This window comes from Balearica regulorum, chromosome 1, assembly GCF_011004875.1.
Source record: "Balearica regulorum gibbericeps isolate bBalReg1 chromosome 1, bBalReg1.pri, whole genome shotgun sequence".
NCBI classification, from domain to species: domain Eukaryota; kingdom Metazoa; phylum Chordata; class Aves; order Gruiformes; family Gruidae; genus Balearica; species Balearica regulorum.
In genome coordinates this window covers 51038520-51061162 of record NC_046184.1, presented here as the reverse complement: position 1 = coordinate 51061162, position 22643 = coordinate 51038520, and the positions used below count along the sequence as shown (strand labels likewise).

Here is a 22643-nt window from a genome sequence, read left to right as displayed (position 1 = left end):
ACTTCATCGCACTCATGTTTTATATCCTGTGATGTTTCAGTGCCCCTCATCCATGCTCTTTCTTTGCAGCCCATTGAAATGAAAGCCTGAATATCTAATAGATGTGGTGACAGCTGGCAGCAGAGAAGCATATGGCAAACCATGAGAGCTGTTATGGAGAAAGGTGTTTTATCTGAGGAAAATTGTACATGGGAGTTACACTGTGTAGAAAACACATTTGCATCCTGACACCTACCCTCTTTTGCTTTGCTATACCTGTTCCTTCTATCTGATGTTGAACAGTAGCATTGATTTTTTGGAAGCCAAACGCATATACATAAAACGCAACATCATCTCCACAGTGTCTCAGGTAGATGTTGAGGCTCACACTTCTACGTCTTCGCAGTACGGTTGCTATGTATTCCAGCAGCTCCTTTAGTAGATTGTCAGAAGCTGACTTTTCAGTGTGATTTTTTTTTTCTCCTTTCATCTTCTTTTTCAGTAGAGAAAATGTGTATTTCTTTTAAGATGTTCCTGAAACCCATTTGAATTTACTGCAAATATTACTGTTGCTGTATTAATCAGAAAAAAAAATCAAATAATATAGAAACATTATCTGTGCTTTACTAGTTTTGCTAAACAATAGTTGTCATTTGCTAGAGCTTCATTCATTATGGGCTTCAGTGTTTCCTGTAATAATTAAACAGAAAGACTGATAGTGTTATAAAAACTACTCTTAGCTGATGTTGTTGTTTCCAGCTACAAGCTAAATTGATTCTCTCACAGATCCTGAAGAGCCAGAAGATTTCAAAGCAGTATAAAATGTTTTTATTAGAAATAACTATTGTATAATTACATTGGATTTGAGGAACTAGTAGCCGGAAATTATGTCTACAACAGTTTTAGTAGGTGCATAGTATAACATATAATTTTATTTGCAGAGTAAGGCAGCTGGAAAGAAAACAAAGGTTTACCATATTGCCAAGGAGATCATGAGCTCAGAGAAAGTGTAAGTGTCAGTGCTAAACTTAATAGCTAGTCAATTTAATTTAATTGGGCTATTAAAATATAATTATTTGCTTTTTCTTGCTTTTCTGATAGGTTTGTGGATGTGCTAAAGCTCTTACACATTGTAAGTACTGGAAAAAAAAGTTTCCTCTTCTGTTTGTTTAATCTGTTAAAGTTCTATGTTTAGCCTTTATTGTAGTGAATGTGACTTTTTTCTGCTGTGTTTACATGTTCAAAATATAAAAATTAATCTATGCAGAACTTTAAAGTTTTGGATTTTATATAATGGACAAATATTTTGGTGGTTCCTTCTGCATCTCCTTAATTAATGTATGCAGTCTTCCAGCTGAGTGGGGGTATTGCTTGAATATTGAAAATGGCATGAAAATATCCATTTATGTTAATCATCATCATATTTATAAGCCAGCTTGTACCATAGCAACCAAAATAAATCTTTGATTAGAATAACTTTTAAAGTAGTGGGAAGAGGCAGGAACAATTTACCTTTAGAAATGGTATAGAAAAATACACATTCTTTAGGTAATCTAACTAATTAGCTCTAACAGTGCATCTATCACCATGGTAGCATATTTTTTTGGGCTGCAATTATTTGACAGATGCTTGCTTTCTGATAACAGCTGTGATTGTAGTGCATGCAATGTGTTGTCCACAGCAAGGGTTAAGTATTAATGCTAGGCTTATGCGGACCAGTCATCTGTTAAACATGCTGTGTTGAAGGTGATAACAATAAATTAATGAAGAATTTAGCTTTCTTTAGCTCTGTTTTATGTGTTTTTTGTTGACTTCTAAGTGATATGTGTTTGTACCATTTTGTCACTCTATTAAGTGCAAGCATAGTGATATTTTTTTCCTTGGGCAATAGAAGTGGTTATATTGCAAACAGATGCATTGGTCTATCTCGGTCTCTTGAGAAGCATGTTCTGTGAAACTGGGAACAAAGGCTCTTACAGACGGATATATACAGTCCTGTAATACAGAGGTCTTTCAGGAAACAAAAAACTTACCACACCACTAGCTGATTCCTCTTTTGCCTTCCATTTTAGTAATTGATTTTCTTATTCTGTTTAAGCTTGGTTTTTAAAAGCTGGATCAGGCAGTTGTGGCCAATGTATAATTTATATTCAACATGGTTTCTAGTACAGAACTCAAGCTTCAGTACTGGTTAAAGGAAGAGAATTGTCCTAATGAGCATAGACAAGTTTTAAGCTATATGATTTTTAATTATCATTTTTTTCAGGCATATAACTTGTCTTAAAGGTGTTTCCACTTTTCAGTGTACCATTCTTCAGGTAACACATGCAGTACTGGAAGGAAAGGCCATTGGTGAGGAGGATGCAGGCAGGCGGAGGAAGAATGTGGGAGAGGGAAAATAGTAGGGAGATTAGGAAGTTTCTGGGATAAACTTAAGGTTGTCTGCACAGTGTAAATGTGCAGTGCTGTAGGATGCTTTTTGCTTTGTTTTAATGGATAACTCGCAGCTCTGTTCATGACACTATGCTAGTTTCTAGCTGCCAAATACAAACCATTAGAAATGTTTTTGTTGCCCAGCAATAACAATCAACATGTATTCACCTTGGTCTAACAGAGACGATGCTAGGCTAGGAGTCCAGGAAATACCTTGTCCTCAACTTGTCCGTGTGCCTGCAGCGTGAGCCTTGGTGAGTGTCCTCGTCAGAGTGGGCACCAGTTTTCAGGCTCTGTGCACTTGCATTCTTCATTACATAAAAATTGCCGTATCTGATAAAGGTTGCAGAAACACATTTTTTTTATGTCTACAGAGTGGTATGCCTGAGGATTTGCATATGTTCGTCACAGACATTATTAAATCTGTTCATTTAATCATATCTTTCTTACAGATACTATTTAAATGTTGATAAAACTATCCTTTTGATTTCATGTGCACTGAACCACTTTGGCTTACTAGCTTCAGTGTCCAGGTTCCAACTGCCAGTGAAGCAACCTCTGACAGATTTCTGGAATTAAAACTTACGTTTTCCGCAGGCTGGGCTGTTTTACCCTTAGTAAAGATTTGGCTGGTCAGGTGAGGCTCCATTACACATTCTGAACACTTTATCAGTGGTTTTCCAAAGAGTAAATACTTGAAATTTAGTGACTAAGTCCATTTAGTGATGATCTGAAATTAACAGTATTCTTCTCAGCCTGTCTTACCAGTGGCAGTTAATGCAGCTCATTGCTCTTAGTACAGCCAGGGAACTGGACTGTTGATGCAAGAAAGAGGTTTTTAAGTTGCTACTGCTTAGAGCATTTGAAGTAGAATCTAAAGCAGTTGAGAAGGTGGGAATGTGGTTGCAAATTGGTTACAAGTACCAGTGAATATTTGGTTTTAGCATTTTTTTCTTTTGTATTGACAAAGTCAAGTTAGGTGGAGCAACTCTTCCAAGATATCAGAGTGCCTGCCTGTTTGGACACTGTCGTGCTTGTTAAGTACACGTGACTGCTTCTGTTGAAGACAGACTACAAAAATTCTCTAGAAAATGATAAACACTTGGGGACACTTCTAGAATATGAAATAAGCCGGTCATAGCAGAGATAAGGGACTTAACTGACTGCACGCTGGCACGTTCTCAAACATACTTGGCGAATGGGGTTGCTGGAGGAATCAAACATTAGATGTAATCTTGAATTCTCTGTATTTCTGTTAACTGTTACAATGCTCTTTTAGAGGATGAGATTCCAGTAAAATGCTGTTAGAAACTCATGGAAACAGAGGGGCTTAATTCAAACTGGCTCATCTGCATGTATCTTTGTGAGATGGTTCATGTATGGCTTCCAGAGAATAAACAAGGGTTGAGAAGATGCAAGAAGTGCTATTTCTTCCCTAAGGGCACTTGCAGGAATAAAAGGAACCGAGAATTGGATGTAAAACATAAGTGGCAGAAACAAGTAAGCTTGTCACCGCTGTCTGAGGTGCTTTGTGCCCAATAAACACCCGGTGTTCCTGGAAAAGGAGTAAGGCAGGAGCGTGCCATTTGTACCTCTTTGTTGTGGGATTTTTTGGAAATGGTTTGCTTTGCACAAGTGAGAGGACCCCCTCAGCAGCACCCTGTTGCTGTAAGGGCAAGCTGCCTGGCTTATTTGCTGTGATTTCTTTTGTACTTTTTTGTTCCTGATTTTGTTATTTTGCCAAAAGCCACCACTCTTTTTTGTCTTTACATCCTTTTTGATTTCGTTTTCCCCCTCCTGCTATGGTATGGGCAGTGAGGTTTCTAGTCCAGCTGAGGAACATGCTTTTTGGGGGATGGCTCCTTCCACTGCAGGGCTTAATATGTGACTTTGTGCTATGTGAATAAAGAAAACCTTAGGCTTGCAGGCTTTTGCATGAGCCTTTAGATCTGTGCTTCTGACTTACACCCCAGTTCTATCCTTATTAGGACTCTGAGAGCAAGTAGGAGGTTGTCAGGAGGCACCTGTAACTTTTCTGCAGCCACAGGATCAGCCTCTTATTGGAGAAGGCAGATAAGAAGTCAAACTTTTTTTTTTCCCCTATTGTGTATCCTTCCAGAGGCACTTTTCAGTGGGAAATTCTGTTTTAATATGTTTCCATTTTCAGAAGACATTTGCAAAATTATATATATATATTAAAACTATGTATATAGTAAACTTAGACTTTTTATATATTGTAGCCAAACGTTATGAAAAATAATTCATAGTAGACTTGGAAAGAGAATGTACTAGGCATATTGAGGAATAAAATAGCTATGGCTTTTGGAGCAAAGGAAGTCCTGACCTCTGCTCCTGGCTTACAACTGACCTACTGTTTGGCTGTGAAAAATGCTCTCAACCTCCAACTCCTCTTTTGCCAACTGTAAAACTTTAATATTTGACCAGTCTGTGGCGAATATGTTGCTAATTTTTTAGTCTACTAAGTGTTTTTAAATTGCTGATTGAGGCATTTGATAATGAATTGCAGCTGTAGTCATCTTATTAAAAAGGCTAATGAAATAGTTTGGGTTTGGAAGGAAACATTGGTCATCTACCCAGCCTATTCCTTGAAATAACATTCTGGGAATATGCCACAGTTATATCATTGATTATTGTAAAAAATGAACTATATTATGTTGTTAAAGACTTATTTTACTACCTGAGAAAAAGGTGTGAAACTTCTTGACAGCTTTCCAGAGACAATCTCATATTTTTGAAAATGTCATGATCCACTGCTCATACTCATGGTCTTCATTGACAATCACTGCTATAGTTTAACTTAACAGTCTATGGCTAATATAACTCTACTTCAGACTGCCTATTTATATTTTGAATAGTGTATTTGTGAAATCTTCTGTAGCAGTCATGTTTACAGTTTGTCACATACAGCAGCCTGGCTGTTCCCCAGAGCGTGAAACTTCCTCCCCTTCCCTCCTCCCTCGCGTAGGATGTGTGTGTATTCCTTGAAAATCGTCCAAGCGCAAATATATTTTTTTCCTTAAATTAAACTGATATTTGAGCTATCTGCAGGTGTATTTAGCTGGGAGTTGTACCTCAGCGGAAGGGATTATGGCTTGTTTTTGCTTTGCTGCTGGTATGTTCTAGGAGAACAGATCCAAGATGAATATTGGTTGAAGCCTTAGGAGTAAAATACGTGACCACGTTTAGATCATGTAGTTCTTTCTCTTCCAGTTAAATTTACAAGAAATTTTAATTTCACCCATTTGAAATTATCTTCATTCAGCTATTAGATACCTCAAGGTGCTCTTAACCTGGTCAGCAGGTGAGCGAGGGTTTAGTCTGGTCAGTACCTATTTTGGTTTACAACTAAACTTGTTCCTTTGCTCCCTAGACTGATGTGGGCAGGTTGCTTCGTGGTGTGCTGGGAATCCTCTGGTGGAGAGAACTGAAAGGGACTGTGAGTCAGGGCCTTTGCAGAGGGGAAGTGCGTGGGCTGATCACAGATGATTCACAACATGGTCGGAATTATTTCAGATATCACTGCCCTTTGCTTATTTAAGGAAGCTGCGTTGAAGGAGGGGCGGGAGGAAACAAAAGCAGTGATGGTGGTATCCTCTTCAAATGTTGTTTAAAAGCTGAACAGCTCTAGGAGGATTGTATACTAATACAATAAATAAAATTATCTAAACATTTTCAAGTTGGGAATGTCTTATCAAGCAGTAATTCAGCAACAATATAGAATCATAGACTGGTTTGGGTTGGAAGGGACCTTTATAGGTCATCTAGCTCCAACCCCCCTGCCATGGGCAGGGACACCCTCCACCAGACCACATTGCCCCAAGCCCCATCCAACCTGGCCTTGAACACTTCCAGGGAGGGGGCATCCACAACTTCTCTGGGAAACCTGTTCCCGTGCGTCACCACTCTAACAGCAAAGAATTTCTTCCTTATATCTAATCTAAATCTACCCTCCTTCAGCTTAAGGCCATTACTTTGTCCTGTCACTACATGTCACTGTAAAACATCCCCCTCCAGCTTTCTTGTAAGCCCCCTTTAGGTGCTGGAAGGCTGCTATGAGGTCTCCCCTGAGCCTTCTCTTCCCCAGCCTGAACAACCCCAGCTCTCTCAGCCTGTCTTCATAGGAGAGGTGCTCCAGCCCTCTGGTCATCTTTGTGGCCCTCCTCTGGACTCGCTCCAACAGCTCCATGTCTCTCCTGTACTGGGGCCCCCAGAGCTGGACGCAGCACTCCAGGTGGGGTCTCACAAGAGTGGAGTAGAGGGGAAGAATCCCCTCCCTCAACCTGCTGGTCATGCTTCTTTTGATGCAGCCCAGGATATACAGGCTGTATCAGAAGCCTTTAAAACTGCCTAAACTAGATTTTGATATAGAGAAGTATCCAGTGGGATCCTGTCTCAGTTTAGTATAGACTGAGACTGTTTCTGGCTTGAAAAGAATGAGCTTTCCAGGGACAGTGATGAGTGCCATCCTCTTAAAGTAGCTGTGTGAAGACAATTGCCTTTGTCTAAGCAGCAGAAAGTGGTATCAGAAGATTACTATTGGACCAGTAAACTGTAAACCAGCACTTCAGAAAGTGTACAATAGCCTCTCTGCTTCTGAAAGGAAAAATTATCCTGCTTAGAAGCTGGGATGATTCAGTATAACTAGCATAATCTTCTGTTTTCTGTTGTGCAGCATACAAAACTTTTGTCTAAAGTGGCAAATGGTGTTTTTCAGTGAAATACGCACATTAATTCCAAAGCATGGCAAGTTGTTTGGGGTGGGTTTTTTATGAGTAAGATTGTAATATTTGAAAGGCTCATTTTAAATTATAAATCTCTGTCTTTAAAATTCACTGTAAGGGATTGCTACATTGCTTCAAACAGAATAATTTCTAGGACAACTCAGGTGATTGAACAGACTGCTGAAAGCAGTGTTATGTAGTACTATATGCTAAATATGTTTGTAACATGAATCACTTCGTGCAGGTATATATAGATATCAGAGCAATGTGTATGTTATTTGCAACAGCAGTTCTGTTTTTATTTAGCAGTGAATGGATTTAGTTTTAGAAGGAATTAGGTTCTGGTGCATGAAATTACTATTACTGCAATTTCTAATCTCTAAGTCATTCACCTACTTGTATAAAAAGTATATTCAGTTGTCCGAATACCTTCTGCCCTTCGGAGTGAAATTTCAGGGTTTACTTTCTAGGTTAACATATTTTATATTTGGTCATTAAACCAGACCTATTCTGTCTTTTGTCCTTTTGGATAAGAAATTACTTTCTCAGAAGGCCAGTACCTCCAAGTGTAAACACTGTTAACTCCAACCTTGTTACATTTGTTTGACTTTTCCTACCCCCCACTCCTCAGGCATGTGCTCTCTGCCTTCAACTCTTAAGTTTATCTCAAGATGAACTTGGCATGACAGTTACTTCACACCCACTGCCAGGTTAAAAATAAATCTTAAAATGATTACAGTAACAAATGCATTGTACTGCTTCTGTAGTGAAGACTTGATAATTAAAAAAAAAAAAAAAGCAAAAGAAGAGCATTGAAGTTTAGCTCTTTTGTTGTTTAGCAGGCTGGTTTGCATCATTTGAAAGCTTCACATTATCTTTCTTCCCTGCGTTTCCTCTCTGTAGGGCTTCCTCTGTTTACTCGGTTGTGGAGGGGGACGGAGGGAGTGATGAAACAAAGTTTTGGTTGGCTGTTTTAATGATGGAGTCTTTCATGGTGTGATCCAAAGCCTGATGGACTTTGGATCAAGCCAGTCAAAAAACCAAATCTGTATTTGGAAAACATCCTGCAGACTCTTTGAATGCTATATCTAGAAGTTAAATAAATGCTCTTAACTACAAATGACATTCCTGTCTTATCTTCTGGTACTTAAACCTGGCTCCCTGCTCTCCTTTTATTGTTTGGTCAGGGAAAAGCCTGGGTTGTTGATTACACTACAGAGAAAACTGCTTTGCTTTTCATCGTGCAAATAGCCTTTTAACATTCAGACAAAATTCTTGTTTCATCCCATAGCAAAGTACATAGAGTATATTATTGTGTGTGCATGTGATTGGGGGGTAGTGTAGAGAATATTATCATAATATGATGATGCATTTTGCATGAAGCTCTCCAGAATGCCTCATTTGAGCTTTTGCCATTGTAATTCCATGTATCATTTCAGTGTTAAGCAATGCCCTAGGGTCAGGAAAACCCATAAGATGCAGCTGGTAGTTAACCTATGTGTCACTAGTCTGCACAGAGGATGTAAAACAGAACATTTCCATATGAATAACGCCATCTGTTTTTTAACTCCCTTGCATTTAGTTCTCAGCCTTCCCCCATCACAGCCATCGTCCTGTATCTCCTTTCAGTTTCTTGTCATAACTCTGCCCAGTCACAGCCTTCATGACCCAGAGGGTCACAAAGCAAGAAAGTGTGTCTGGAGCTCACGCTGCCGTCAGAGCTGATGTAATGAGGAGACAGGGCAAGGGAAAGTTGAGACTTAAGTTTGAGAGACCCTAAATAGTGCCAGATGCTGGACTGATGAGATAGCTGTTAAGACCTGTAGTAGTAGACCTGGGGAGTGGGAAGGAGGGGGCTTAATTTTTCTTTCTCCTCATCCCTCTGTTTCTTTTTGGTTTTGTGTTGGTTTTTTGTGGGTTTTTTTTTCAATGTGAGAACCTTACAGATTTTCAAAGGCAGGTGTGGACCCCAAGCACATTTAAAATGTAACTCATCATTGTACTTAGGAACACATTGGTCACATTTTCAGGCCACATATAGATCATGCACGCATTATCAGGTTTCAGCAGACCACAAACTTAAAAAGAGCTGTTACAGATTGTCTTTTTTCTGCTGCTGCCCAAATTCAAGTGAGAGATGATAATACAGCACACCACCTAATTTGAATTTTCATTTTTGTCAGTTCAGACAGTATTATTTTTCAAATGAAATGCTACATTGCCAACCTTTTCTGAAAATTGTGTTTACATGTGTTTAGGGAAAATACCTCACCTAATGGATGCTAAGTTTTATTATGGATGCAATCCTGGCCATACTGACTTGTGTGGGGCCAAGATTTTAATTCTAAATAGTTTAATGAGGACCAATAAGCCTCACCTCTGTCGTCTTGGGAGCTTGTTATAGCATAAAAATGCTACAAGATGATCCTTCAAGTGTAGGTGGAGTTTTCCTCCTCCCTGTAAATGTTTTGAAGGCACCAATGTCGTTTTTGACCATTATTAACAGTTGAAATCTCATGGTCCCTATGTGTTCTTACAATATATTTTTGTTAGCTGTTAATTTTCCTGTATATAGAAGAGCTGCTACATATAGTAACTTTGTGATGCTACCTTTTAATCCGAGGCACGTCTTCCGAAAGGACATTTGTAGATGACTTATGGAAACTAGTATGATTTTAAAATAAGATATTATGATTGTATTAGCTGATATAACATTTTTGGGTTTTGACCCAAATTTTAGCAAGAAGGTACTCAAGGCTATCAGTGCCTTTGCAGATAGAAGCTTTCCCCCTCTCAGTTTCCTCGTATGTAGTACCAGCACGTTTCTTAAGGGCGTGTTATAAAAGTAATGAACAACTTCTATAGTAGGCATACAGGAGCAAGAAAGTAAAGCTCCAGCATCAAACCAAAGGGATTAAGGCAGTCCCAGGGGAGTAAGTTGAAGCTGCAGAGAAACATAACCCAGATGGTACCCGCCTTGCCTTCGGTAATAGGGAGCAGCGCCTGGAATGTCTGCAGAGAAAATGCTTGTCTGTGTTGGTGCTTTGAAGGCTGCTCGCTCATGGGAAGGGGGGTTTCTGTCCTCTTTGTACTCTGGCAGGATTTCCGGGACGCTGTGGCACATGCCTCTAGGCAGCTTGGAAAGCCAGTGGTTGAGGACAGAATCCTGAATCAGATCCTGTACTACCTACCTCAGCTGTACGAACTCAATCGGGACCTCCTGAGGGAACTGGAAGAGCGGTTATCTCACTGGTGACTATCAATAAAGGGATACTACTCCTTTGATGTTGTTGAAATTTATCTGTGGGGCTTACGTGACTCCACGTGACCACAGTTTGACTCTCGTTTGTGTTTCATGTGCCTCCTTAAATGACAGAATTGACTTTGAAAGTACAGGAGATAATTTTCTGTTTAGATGTACTTTTTGCCATCAGATGCATCCAGAAAGGTCCAGAAGGCATGTCAACACATGATTTTAGCAATCACACTTTTTTAAATTTAAAATTTCATTTTTAATTGAAAGTTCTGGTCCCTGCACGGGCATGATAAATGAACTGATTTCATTAGTGGAAAAGGAGGACTGTCCTGAAGATTGGTGTGCCTTTTAAAGGCAGTTGAGATCTACTAACCAGACACAGTACAGATTGACAGTTGCAGTCCCACTGAAGTCCATTCTCAATTACACTGGTGGGTGGATCTAAATCAGCTATATGAAGCATACTGACAAAGGCACTGAAATGGGTAAAGACTGTAATCCCATCTTCCTATTACGGGATGGAGACCACGTCTTGAAGTTTGAAGATACGTCTCATCAGAAGTCCGGCTTGTATTAAGGTGTACAAATATTTCAAGACCATTTTAAGCAGACTGTGTATCCAGTGGTTGTGATCTAAGACTAGTGTTAGATGGAAGTGTGCCTGGTAAGATTTTTCAGAGTAGTTACTGAGATGGATGCCTGTCTGCTGGACTTTAAGCTTTTTGTTCAGAACATAACATGGCACATCTTACAGTGAAAAAGATTGATGTTTTGCTGTAGAGTTAAGATATACGCTCTTTTGAGCTCTTTCTAATTGCTCTGTTCTTGTTTCTAGGCTCGAACATCAGAGAATTGCCGATATATTTGTGAAAAAGGGTCCCTATTTAAAAATGTATTCAACCTACATCAAAGAATTTGATAAAAATGTTGCACTGTTAGATGAACAGTGTAAGAAGAATGCAGGTTTTGCATCAGTAGTCAAAGACTTTGAGGTACTATAGTCTTTTGTAAGAAATACCCTATTTTATGGCTTTTCAGCCGTTGTGGTCTTCCATAAGGCTTTAGATACCATCTTCCAATTTGGTGTTGTGGGTTGGTTTTTTTCCTTCTTTTTTCTTTTTTTTTTCCCTGCAAAATCTTGGCTTGAGACTTAGTAGGGTGGAAGTGGAAAGAAGTAAATTCAGATTTTGGCTACCACTGTGAGATATGATAAAGAAACTTGATTTTCAGAAAATTCAGCACTTGCTACAAATTATATGAAAGACATTAACAAAATCACTAGCTGCTTTTTTTTAGTTTAATCTCCTGGTCATACTATGCACTGATTAACTGTCCTATTTTAACCAGGTTGATTTCTCTACCACATCATAGGGCAGTAGCTTACTCATGGGAATGGTGTTTCATTTCAGTTGGAAACATAAAAAAGTGAATTTTCTGATCTGCATATTTCTGGAAGTTTCAAACTCAGCACATGCAGCAATCAGATGAAAGATGATTCATTTCTCTTAAGAGCATTGCCAGATTTTTACATAATTCCCTTTAAAACAAATCAGAGAAGAGGTGCAAGCTCCCTAGAAACATGATCCACTCAAACTGTGAGTTTACCTCCTATTAGGTGGGCTTCCCCTTGGGTAATCCCTGCTCTGTTTGCTTACGTGGATCAAAAGGCTACTTACAGTGGGCAAAGGAAGAACTTGAGGTACTGTCAGCAAATGCAGGAAGGAGATAAGAGGCCTTTTTAAGGACAGATGCGTATTATTATGAATGCAAACTCAAGCTAATTAACATTTTGAAGCATGGATCTTTTAATTCTGCCTGGTCTTTTAGAGGTGCGGATTAATTAAAACTTCTGCAGTGAGCACTGCTGTCTTCTCTGCCTTTCTGCCTAATGGGTGTTGACAGCGATTACAAAGGAGCAGTTGCCCTTGACACTGGTGTTTCCTTTATTTCTGGAAAGCTTCACCTCTTGTCCTTTTAAGCAAAAGCACCTGTTTTGAATCCACAGAGAGCATGAGTGCTTACCAATGCCTGTTAACTCATGATTAATTTTGCATACAATCTCCCAAACAGGGAAATTCTTGCTCTGTGGTGCAGTGTAACACTTAAGTAGTCTCATCTTTTCAAGATAAAGCTTATCCGATGTAATCAGTAGTTGTTTTCTTTTGTTGGAACCCTTGACTACCACGGAATCATTACTTATTTTGGGTGTTTCTTTCAGATGAGCCCTCGCTGTGCTAGTCTGGCCCTCAAGCACTATCTGCTCAAGCCAGTTCAGAGGATTCCCCAATACAGGCTCCTGTTGACAGGTACAGTCAAGCTCTTTTACAGGCTTACGAAGCCAGTCTTCACACGTCCCAGGAAACTTGTTTTCAGGTGCTTGTATCTGTAAAACATGTTTATCTGACTTCAGATACGTGAAGCTTTTTTAAAAACATGGCATGGGTTTAGAGGCTTTCTTTGTTAATATTGATTACAGTAAGATACACAAGCGAGGTGCTAATATTCCCAGTGCTGCGATGTGTTCTCTGACGGTACGTTCAGCAGCACTTGGAAAACATGAAACCTGTGGTGGTTTTGTGGTAATAGAAGCCCATAATTTCCTTAGAGGATTGGAATGCTCCTGTTTTGCTTTGGGTTTTGGTTTTTGGGGACTGTTTTTTGTTTGTTTTTACGAAGGAAAAAGTATGGAAAATTGGGACTAGGAGAAGGAAGAGAGAGATGTCTCTGCAACTGTGAACTTCTGCAAGTAGCCATTTCTCCCCCATCCAGGTGTTTTGTCTGTAAAATCCATTCTCTTTTAAAGGCAAAATGCATGTTTTTAGTGTTTGTTACCATTAAGTGCTTAAGACTTGTTACAGGGGCATTGGAGGCTGAAGAGCTGGCTTGGGGTTAGGAAATCTGGGCTCTATACCCTGCTCTAGCACTGACATGTTTGGGTGACCTTGAGCAAGTCATGTCCATGATGCAGTGCTTTCTTTTCTGTAAAAGGAGGGCAACGATAGAGGCCTCCTTTGTGAAGTATTTTGAGATGTGTTTGTTGTAAGAAGGGGGGATGGCTCCTGTAAGGATTTGGAAATACTTAAGGCATTGTTTTTGAAAGCCATTGCTTCTTGATGAGCAATTTAAAAATAGCCTCTGTTTATGTAGTAACTGCAAAATAGAATGCTCTGTGACCTTTATTTTTGGCTCTGTAGCAGCTTATTGGCATTTCCCCAGCAAGTACTTAGACTAGTGATGCTATGGGAGATACAGACTTAAGCGTTATACAGCAGTTACCAAGTTATTAACCTTGACTATTTTCATTTTGATCATCTCATTAAAGTCACAGGTGTTGAAAAAAGGGTGAAAAGCCCTTACTAAATGGACTACTTCCTAGGGGAAAATCTTAGTGACCCTTAATTGATGAAATCAAACCATAAAATGGCATTTGGGGAGCTGCTTTATTTTAAATGCTGACTTAGGGCATGGTATAGGCTTGTTATACACTCCAAAATCAGTGGAGCTTTGGATAAGTTCAAAGGTTTTAATTAAAAAGGTTGAACAGAGGATCAGGATGGAGTAAATGCCTTTGTCAATATATATAGCAAACTGAGAGATGTCAGGGGTGAATGGCACTGAAACGAAACTCAGATGTTGAAGAGGAATTCGTCATGACCATTAACTATCATTGTGGCTGGAACAGGCTGTTTTAGACCTGAAAAAACTCATTTTGTGGCTGATGAGTGTTGCTGTGGGTGTCCGCAGTCTGCAGACCTTACTGTGGCTGCCCAGCTTTAAATACACCTGCAAATGCAAATACTACTGACGGTAATGGGATTGCAATGCTGGCTGCTGATTTAGGAAAGTAATTGTCTCTTGTTCTGTTGGAGCAATAAAAGAGGTCAGAATAAGAATTTAGTTATGCTGGGGCTGGGGAGTGTTATTTGGGATCTGTTGTATTTTCAGTCTGTTCAATCTGTCATGCATTTCTGTTTTCCTTGAGATTCTTCTCACTCTTCCGTATCTCTGTGGATGACCCATCTGCTCTGTTACCTTCCAGCAGCTCTGCATAATATTGAGCAATCTCTATATAAACATGTGCTGCAAAACCTTTGGAGGACACATAAAATATTTGGATCTCTTGTTGCAGTGGGTGAGATGCAGTGATGCAGCAGCTAGTCCAGCCGAAAACCAGGGAGGGGGGGGATCTCTGGGCAAGGGATGAGGGGGCAGCAGGAAAGAGCAGGGGAGCGAAAATAATCCAGGAAACGAAGCTGCTAGGGTTGAGTCAGCAGGGATTTCTTCCTATTTAGATGTTCTGTGTCAGTGGGACAGCTTTGTACTGGTAACCTGCTGCTACATGGTCACATCACAAGATTGTGGCTGTGCTTTGAAGTGGAGTTACTTTTACGCTAACAAAAGCAGGAGCAGGTGGACTCATAAATCAGCCAAGGAGAGGCACAGCTGAGCTGTGTTTCTGTTTTAATTTTACAGCTTTTCCAGTCCAGCAAGTGAACTTCCACTTCTCCACATACTGGCCCTGAGCTCTGTGCAGCAAATATCAGATGGGTTTTTTGGGAGGTTAATTAGAGGCCTCTGATTTCTAATAGAAATGAAGGGGAGGTGATCCTCTCCTCCCAAAAACCTCTGATTTGAGTAGATGACTTGAGACTCTACAATATGAACAGGGTCTTTGTTGTCGTGGGATAAGCCTCTCTCCTTTTTTTCTGAAGATAAGGTTTGCAGAGAGAGAATCTTTTATTATCCTTAACTGGTATATAGTGAGTGGAGGCTGAGGGGGATTTAGAAATAAGCCTTTGAGCACACTGCTCCTTTGCAAGTTGGAAATAGAGTTGTCAGACTTGAGGCCAATTACGTGTTGAGGAACGATTGCTTTGAGTTTAACGTAATTAAATTAGACAACCTGAGACAAAAAGTAGTTAATGAAGCAGAAGAGAATTTTTAGCAGGAGAGGCTATAGTTGCTGCCCCCCAGCAAGAAGGAAGAGAGAATTGCTGGCTGCTGTCAGGTAGAAGCAAGGCATACGGCAATTTTGTTCCTCACAGAAGCAGTACTTGTGTGCTTTTGTGTTGATTTTTGTTGTGTTTTGGAGTATCTAGCAGAGTTATGAATTTTAATTTCTAAGTCTGCCTTTCTAAAGGTATGCTTAAGGTCTTCCTAGTCTGAACAACTAAAGTACATTTCAGAGGGGAAAAATTTTGGCAAAGACAGCAGATACCATTCCACCTTAATGTTTGACTTGTGTATTTATTTTATCTAGGAATATTTTTGCTAAATTTTTACTGTAATGTTATTCATGTCTGTGAAATCCTCTTGTCAGTATAGTATAAGCCAGTACCTCCAGAATGTTGTTGCAAGCACAGAATTTCCAGTGTCTATTCACAGAAGAGACCAAAAATATCTGTGCTTCCCTGGAGCTGAGTTTTAGTTATGAACTGAGGTCCACTTACCAGATATACGTAGAGAGTATTAAGATGAAAATTATGTATTTATCACTTTCAGTATTTTACAGTTGCAAGTTTTATTGGCTGCTTCATTTTTGTAGTGCAAAAGTTGCCTTCATTTAAAATTCTGTATTTAAAAAGGAAGGCAGTTGTGTTAAAATCTCTAATTTTCCCTCTTCTATTCACTGATTAGATGATATAAAATGCTAGAATATACCTATTCAAAAATGTTTTTGACTTATATGAAGTGTCATTGTTTTGGGGAATGTGTCATAAAGTATGAATATACCAAGAAACATATTTTTCCCATGTTACGTCTCTGGATTTAAGTTTCTAGTGCAATTACTTTGGATATTAAATTGGATGCCTCCATGTATTAGGGACAGTTTCTTAGAGTGCCAGCAGTACATTTGCAGATGAGTAAATTATACCCACCTCACCTCTCGTTCCCAGCCTGTAGAGGTGGGTGTGTGGTTGGCAGCTTTAAGAAGCTGGTGTTTCTCTGTACGCTGTAGGGACTCGTTCTTTGTTCTGGGAGGTTCCTACTGGCGTCCTTCCTGCTGGCCCAGATTAAGATTGAGTTGCAACTGTAAAGCTTTAATTTGTTTAGTTTATGGTGGTCTCCCAAGAGTGCTCTGCCTGGGCAGCGTGGCACAGTGTTGCACTGGAATGTCTGGTAGCTACTAGGGCACAAGATCTTGAGGGACATGAAGGATGCAATATTTATGGAGAGTAGCTGGAGAGGTTTTGGTGCCATGTCAGACTTGTCTTAAAAGATCACGTGTTGACTGGTACCTGTTAATGAATGATCAGACAAAGCTCTGAGGAGAGCAGAAAGCTGTGGGTGTTCCGCAGCCCAGCCAGCCAGACCTCCCAGTGCTTCTTCCCTGCTTCCCTGCAGGAGACCCCAGCAGTTCCTTCTGCTTCACCCCAACCTGCTCTTCATGCTTCTCTCTTGGATCCTCCCATAGGTCTTTGCCAAAAAGTAGTATTTCACCACCAAATATTTCTCTTCCCGTAGTTCTGTTTTTCTCAAAGCTTTCATTAACTGTGACAAGGTTTCTCACTCTTCATAGCGTTTCTACTGCAGAAACATGTTTCATAATTTCCCCTCCTTTTTTTTCTTTTGGCATAAGGAAAAGATTACAATACACTGAGCGGTCTCAGAGGGGCATGCACGAAGCAAGATATCTTATGAAGGCAGGAATAATTGGCTCCTGATCCTTCTTGAGTAAAAGGATGAATTTGGGTAGGGCAAGCATATGGGAGTTGAATTATTTCACTCCTACATGAAACTTGTACAACTGCAAAGCTAAAACTGAATGCTTGCTACATCACATATGATTAATTTTCAGTAGATCTGCCAGAATCTTAATACCTCATTTAAAACGTAATTATAAATCAGTATTTGTTGATGTTATCAATCTAACACGTATATGTCTCTGAAAGTTTCTGATTTGGTTTCTTTCAATATTAAGCAGTTCAGAGCTGTAGTTTATAGAGAATAGATGCTCGACTTTTTACTGAGGATATATATTAATCTTTGATAGGATATTGTACTTTTTGGTGAACTAGACACTCAACCAGAGAATGGAAACTCGAGGGGGATGCTTTTCTGTATAGTCATACATTTGGAGTTAATTTTAGCTAAGTGAAATAGATTTTAGAAGTACCAAGGCTTTAATGGATTGAGGGTGCCATCTCGTGGTTGAGGAACTAAATTTATGACTGAAAACTAAAAATGTCTATGTGAACATTTGGGGGGGGTATAATAGTTTTATTATTGAAAACTGTTAATCATAATCAGATCTTCTGTAATGGACTACCTTTTTTCTTAGACAAGTTAGGTGCTCACACAAATATCTGTAATTTTCAAATTTGTTTGCACAAGCTTAAATCTAAATGATTGCAAGTATGTACGTATTTTTCCACTTACTTGTTTTGTTCTGGAATAATATTTACAATATATCATTTATCTTTGGAGAAGGCCACTGCCTTAATAACCTTCTCTTTCCTGAGCAAGATATCATGATATACTTTTATTACTGAAACGCTACTTTTCCTTTTGTTATTAGTTTGACAGATTTAATGATTAAGTAGTAGATCTTTGTGGCATAGATCTGCCTGAAAAGCAGATTTCCAGGAAAAAGGTGGTTTTTTCTACTTTCTGGTGCTGTTTATTTCTTTAACAAAACTACTTCTATTTTTTTTCTTTCTACAGATTATTTAAAGAATCTTTTAGAAGAATCTGCAGACTATAGGGATACTCAAGGTAAATGTCTCTTTAAAGAAATAACAGCTTATGTACATATGATGTTTCTAAATTTTAAATGCATGCAAAATGCTAAGCCAGTAATAGAAATGTTTTCTATTTAGTTCTAAGCTTCTCAGCGGAGATACTGAAAGATTGCAAACTTGTGTTTCAAAAAAGTTTGGAGCTGACAGTGGTATCAGCTCACCCTTGAGCTGAAACCAAGAGATAAGAGTGAAGTTTCCACAGGCAGTTTAAGCAGATATTTTGGCCACTGTTATTGAAAGAGACAGTCCTTGCACCTGTAGACCTTTGATGATAGGCAGTCTGGTCTACCAGCTGTTTTCCCCCAGCTATGAGCCTTTCTGGCCTCCTCCTCTCTCTTTGTGCCCGGACATGTGGCAGGAGTGAACATGATCAAGGAGTTGCTCTGGGTTATATTTAACCTGAGGAGTTCTCCAGTTTGTCTTGTCACAAGTTGCACAAACACAAGCGACTTCCACCAGTTTACCTGCATGCGAGGGGAAGGGAGGTACGAGGAGATGAGAAGGAATGGCTGCTGATGGAAGGGGACGGGACTACATATTTCATGGTAGTTTGGGATTAAGCTGGTTTAGCTTGAGTATAGCAATGCAATGCACATTCAGACTGCTTCCTTCTTCCATGTGTGTACCTCAGCAGTACTAAAAATACTCCCAGTCGATGTTTCCATTTCATTTGCATGAGCCTCTGTCACTTATTTCAGTCTCTTTAGTGACATTTGTGCAAGCCCGTTGCCTTTAGGAAGGTTGTGCAGATGTAGTTGATTGGACTGCACTAAATGAGTGCCTTCAATGCACTCAGCCAAGTTTGCTTTCTTATTGCTTTGTCTGCTGATACAGTACTGTAAAATTTATAAGTAAATATCTTTCTTAGGATATTTAGGCATACTTGTTTGAATATACTGAAAATATAAGCCAAAAATATTTTAAATGATGGCTCTTTAAGAGATATAAAAGTTGTGTCTTGCATTTCTTATGGCTGTGAACAAACTAATGCTTGCACTGCACATTAAACAATTGACCACTTGAAAAGTGAGCAACTTAAATATATATTTTACGTTACATTTTCTTGTGATTTCTCCAGCTTCTATGGGGTTTTTTTTTTGTAGTTCTACCTTCCACAGTATTCTTCCTTCACATGTCAAAGCTAAAAGCAGAAGCTTAGTTGTAACAACAACAGTGTTAATTTTATGCATTTGACATGTTTGATAGTCTATCTTTGGGTAAGAAAAGAAAATCTAATCTTTACTCACCAAGATCTTTCTTGTGATAACTAAGCTTAACTTAGTTCTGGCTTTGCTTAGTTGGTTAATTCAATTGCAGGGAGGGGGGAAGATTAGATTTGGTTGTGGTTAGTATTCTTGGAAAACATCCCAAACAACACAATTCTTCCTGATGACCTTAATTTGAATACATGATATAAGAAGTAGAATGCTCTTCCCTGCCAAAACCCACTTTGTTTATGGACTTTGACCCTACAGATTATTTTGTGTTGCTGTTTAGATTAATTTAGTCTTGACTGTGTAAGTAGCCCTGAGATTCTGGAACTTTCCTTCCAATAACCAGCAAATTTTCTCTAATCTTTCAATCTTTCTTGAAGTCAATGACTACAATTTTAAGTTTTTAACACATATAATAGCTGATAGATGAAGGAAAGTATAACACAAAATTCAGGTACTCATTCCTACCTTTGTGAATTTAGCTGAATTTCCCTTCATTGTCTTTCAAGTGCATGGGAGCTAGGGAGTGTTTTGGCTGGAGCAGCTCCAACATTTCCTACTAGGAGACCACCAGCTATTTTTCAGCAGGCTCAGTTGACATTGTGACATCTATATCTAAGATATGTGCTGTGCTTTTTAACTGTTTGACTCCTGTGCTTGCATTGTCTTGGTGAACAAAAATTCTCCTCAGATTGACTTAGGAGGAGCTTTTTGTTAGCATCTCAGTTTAGCTTCTTACATGGCTTCATGACCTTCTGAACCTTTCAGTTCAGAAAGCTGTATGTTTTTACATGCTTTCTTTCTGAATACGAACTTAACAATAAGGGAAATATATCCATTTTACAGTACTAATACTTCAATGATTCTCTGGGAAAAAAACCCCAAGGCTTTGGTTTTGCCTGGTTTGGTAGGCTTCTCACTGGACTTTTAAGCAAATGGAGTTTCTTTATTTGGAGTGCCTGACTGCACTTCAATTACTCAGAAGGTGATAAATGCTTTAGAGACTATATTTTATCACAGTAGTTGTTCTAGCTTTCAATTAAATGAGTATCTTTTTTTTTTTCCCCCCATACTTAAGTAAATTACAGGTTTTTGGATAACATCCTTGGATGGGTTCTGTCTCACACTCGCTGTTCAGTAATTTACATAATCTTTTTATGTAACCCCTTTCTGCAGTTACACCTTAGCATGTACTACAGTTGAGTTGCTAGTTATTAAATATCAGTACTTAATAAAATCCCTTATCTTTGGTAACTTTCAGAGAATTTTTTTTTTTGTTCTGGTATTAAAAGTTTGAAATTTAGAAATTTGAACGTTATATGGTTATCTTTAGGTGCAGCAAAACTAAAGGCAGACGAAAGAAATCGCAAAGATTTTTCTATGTAGTCTTCCATGACTGACGCTGGAGGCAGTTGTGTAAAATGGAAAAAAACTTAATCTCTGCATATGACTCAGTTAAAATGTTGTTAATTTTTCTGCTCTAAGTTGAGACATTGAAATTAAAGTAATTCTTTGTGTGAGCAACTAGAATTTAATTTTGCTTGTGGACTGTTTTGATTAGCTGTAAGAAATGATTGACACTGTTGGTTGAAGCAATGGCTTGCTAGGGCACACTTATTAAACCACAATCCGAAGACTCTGGGATCTGTGGGAAGTACTCCTGAATGCAGGTCCTTCAATCTTGGCATGATGTGGAAGGGCAATATTGTACCTGTGCTTTACATAATACCAATGGTAACTAGTCTGTATAACAAAAGCATAATTTCTTCATCCTTCAGATGCTCTTGCTGTTGTCATAGAAGTTGCAAACCATGCCAATGACATCATGAAGCAGGGAGTAAGTATTTTGACATATGAAGCTGATTAAAGCTTTTTTTTCACTTTTTCAAAAAAAAATAAAATCTTGGATGCAAGGGCAATTACTTACCTTTTGCTTTTTCTCCCTGTAGGATAACTTTCAGAAACTCATGCAGATTCAGTACAGTTTAAATGGACACCATGAGATTGTACAGCCAGGAAGGGTAGGTCCTCCAGATGGCATTCAGCAGATTGCAGTAGAAGTGCAGCACAGATGACATGCAAGCCAAGTACTGAAGCTGACATATACCAAGAAGAAAAATGGTCCATCGCTTAATTATTTGGTTCTAACAGTCAAATGAATACTGTCTCTCCATATGTGTATCTTTTTTGTTTGTTTGTTTATTAGACATTTATCTGATGAAAACTTAAGATTTTTAGAATATTATTCCTTGCCAAATCTTGCAGGCAGGTTTTTTTCCCTGAAGCTTAACCTTGTATTTGTCATGGTTTCAAGTGCAGCGTGGAAAACTGTAATGCAGCCATTCATACTCACTTTCAGAGAAATGTAAGGATGTACAGCCTTTCTTAGAAAGGGAACCTTGAATCCCAAAACTTCTGCAGCACTTCAAGTGTAATAGTAGTGATAATGATGATGAAAAAGTCAGCTCATTTGTACAACTTGTGCCTTGTAAGGCTAGGTTTTGAATTGCTTGTTTTAATTTGCTAGGTCTTTCTGAAAGAGGGAACACTGATGAAGCTGTCCCGGAAGGTCATGCAGCCACGAATGTTTTTTCTGGTAAGACGCTGTGTATGTTGCTGTGTGCGTAATACTAGTGTAATTTTAAGTGGCTGAAACATTACATTGCAAACATAAGTAACTAGTAACTTCAGGTAGTGGAAAAAATGACCAATAGTTGCTGTTCTACTTGCTCAGTTCTAATTCAGAGAGATCATCTGTTGCAAATACACTAATTTTAATAGAAAACCATTTCTCACTAAAATGTACTGTTTTGAACAATGCTCATTTAAAATTTGAGCATTCTTATGAGAACACGTTATCTGTGGTAGTGGGAAAACTAAACCAGTTACTCCATCCCACTTAACCTTACCAGATCTTAAAACCTACAACTCCTCCGCTGCTATTGCAGCCTTCCCTCCTCTTCTTCCCCTGCACGAGCCTGCTTGCATCTGAGCAGAGCACTGGGCTGGAAGTTAAGCGCTGGGTTCTTTTCCTGTCTCTGCTACTGTTTTGTTTTGAAACTTCTGTGCATCTCTGAAGTTTCTGTTTCCACTTGAACCCTTTATCTCTTCTATTTAGATAGTAAAGCAACCATTGCTGTGTGTAATTTGTGGCATCATTGGTCCACAGTCCCGGCTGAAATCTCTCTTGTAGTTACTGTAGTACAATAAATATTTCCCTAGGCAGTCACGGAGGTTGTATTCTAAGCTTTCAAGTGCCTGTCTCATGCTCTGGAGA

The 22643-nt window shown here is 39.0% G+C and overlaps 1 protein-coding gene across 1 annotated transcript in view; it reads left to right on the top strand.

The window, feature by feature from the left end:
- FGD6 (FYVE, RhoGEF and PH domain containing 6) overlaps nucleotides 1-22643 on the top strand; it is a 75268-nt gene that overhangs the window by 32079 nt on the left and 20546 nt on the right. Inside the window, exons 4-12 of the mRNA XM_075748811.1 lie at nucleotides 921-988; nucleotides 1081-1111; nucleotides 10255-10406; nucleotides 11246-11402; nucleotides 12629-12716; nucleotides 18076-18126; nucleotides 21145-21203; nucleotides 21316-21387; nucleotides 21894-21962. Coding sequence (XP_075604926.1) covers nucleotides 921-988; nucleotides 1081-1111; nucleotides 10255-10406; nucleotides 11246-11402; nucleotides 12629-12716; nucleotides 18076-18126; nucleotides 21145-21203; nucleotides 21316-21387; nucleotides 21894-21962 — 747 coding nt within the window. The remainder of the gene's footprint in view (nucleotides 1-920; nucleotides 989-1080; nucleotides 1112-10254; nucleotides 10407-11245; nucleotides 11403-12628; nucleotides 12717-18075; nucleotides 18127-21144; nucleotides 21204-21315; nucleotides 21388-21893; nucleotides 21963-22643) is intronic.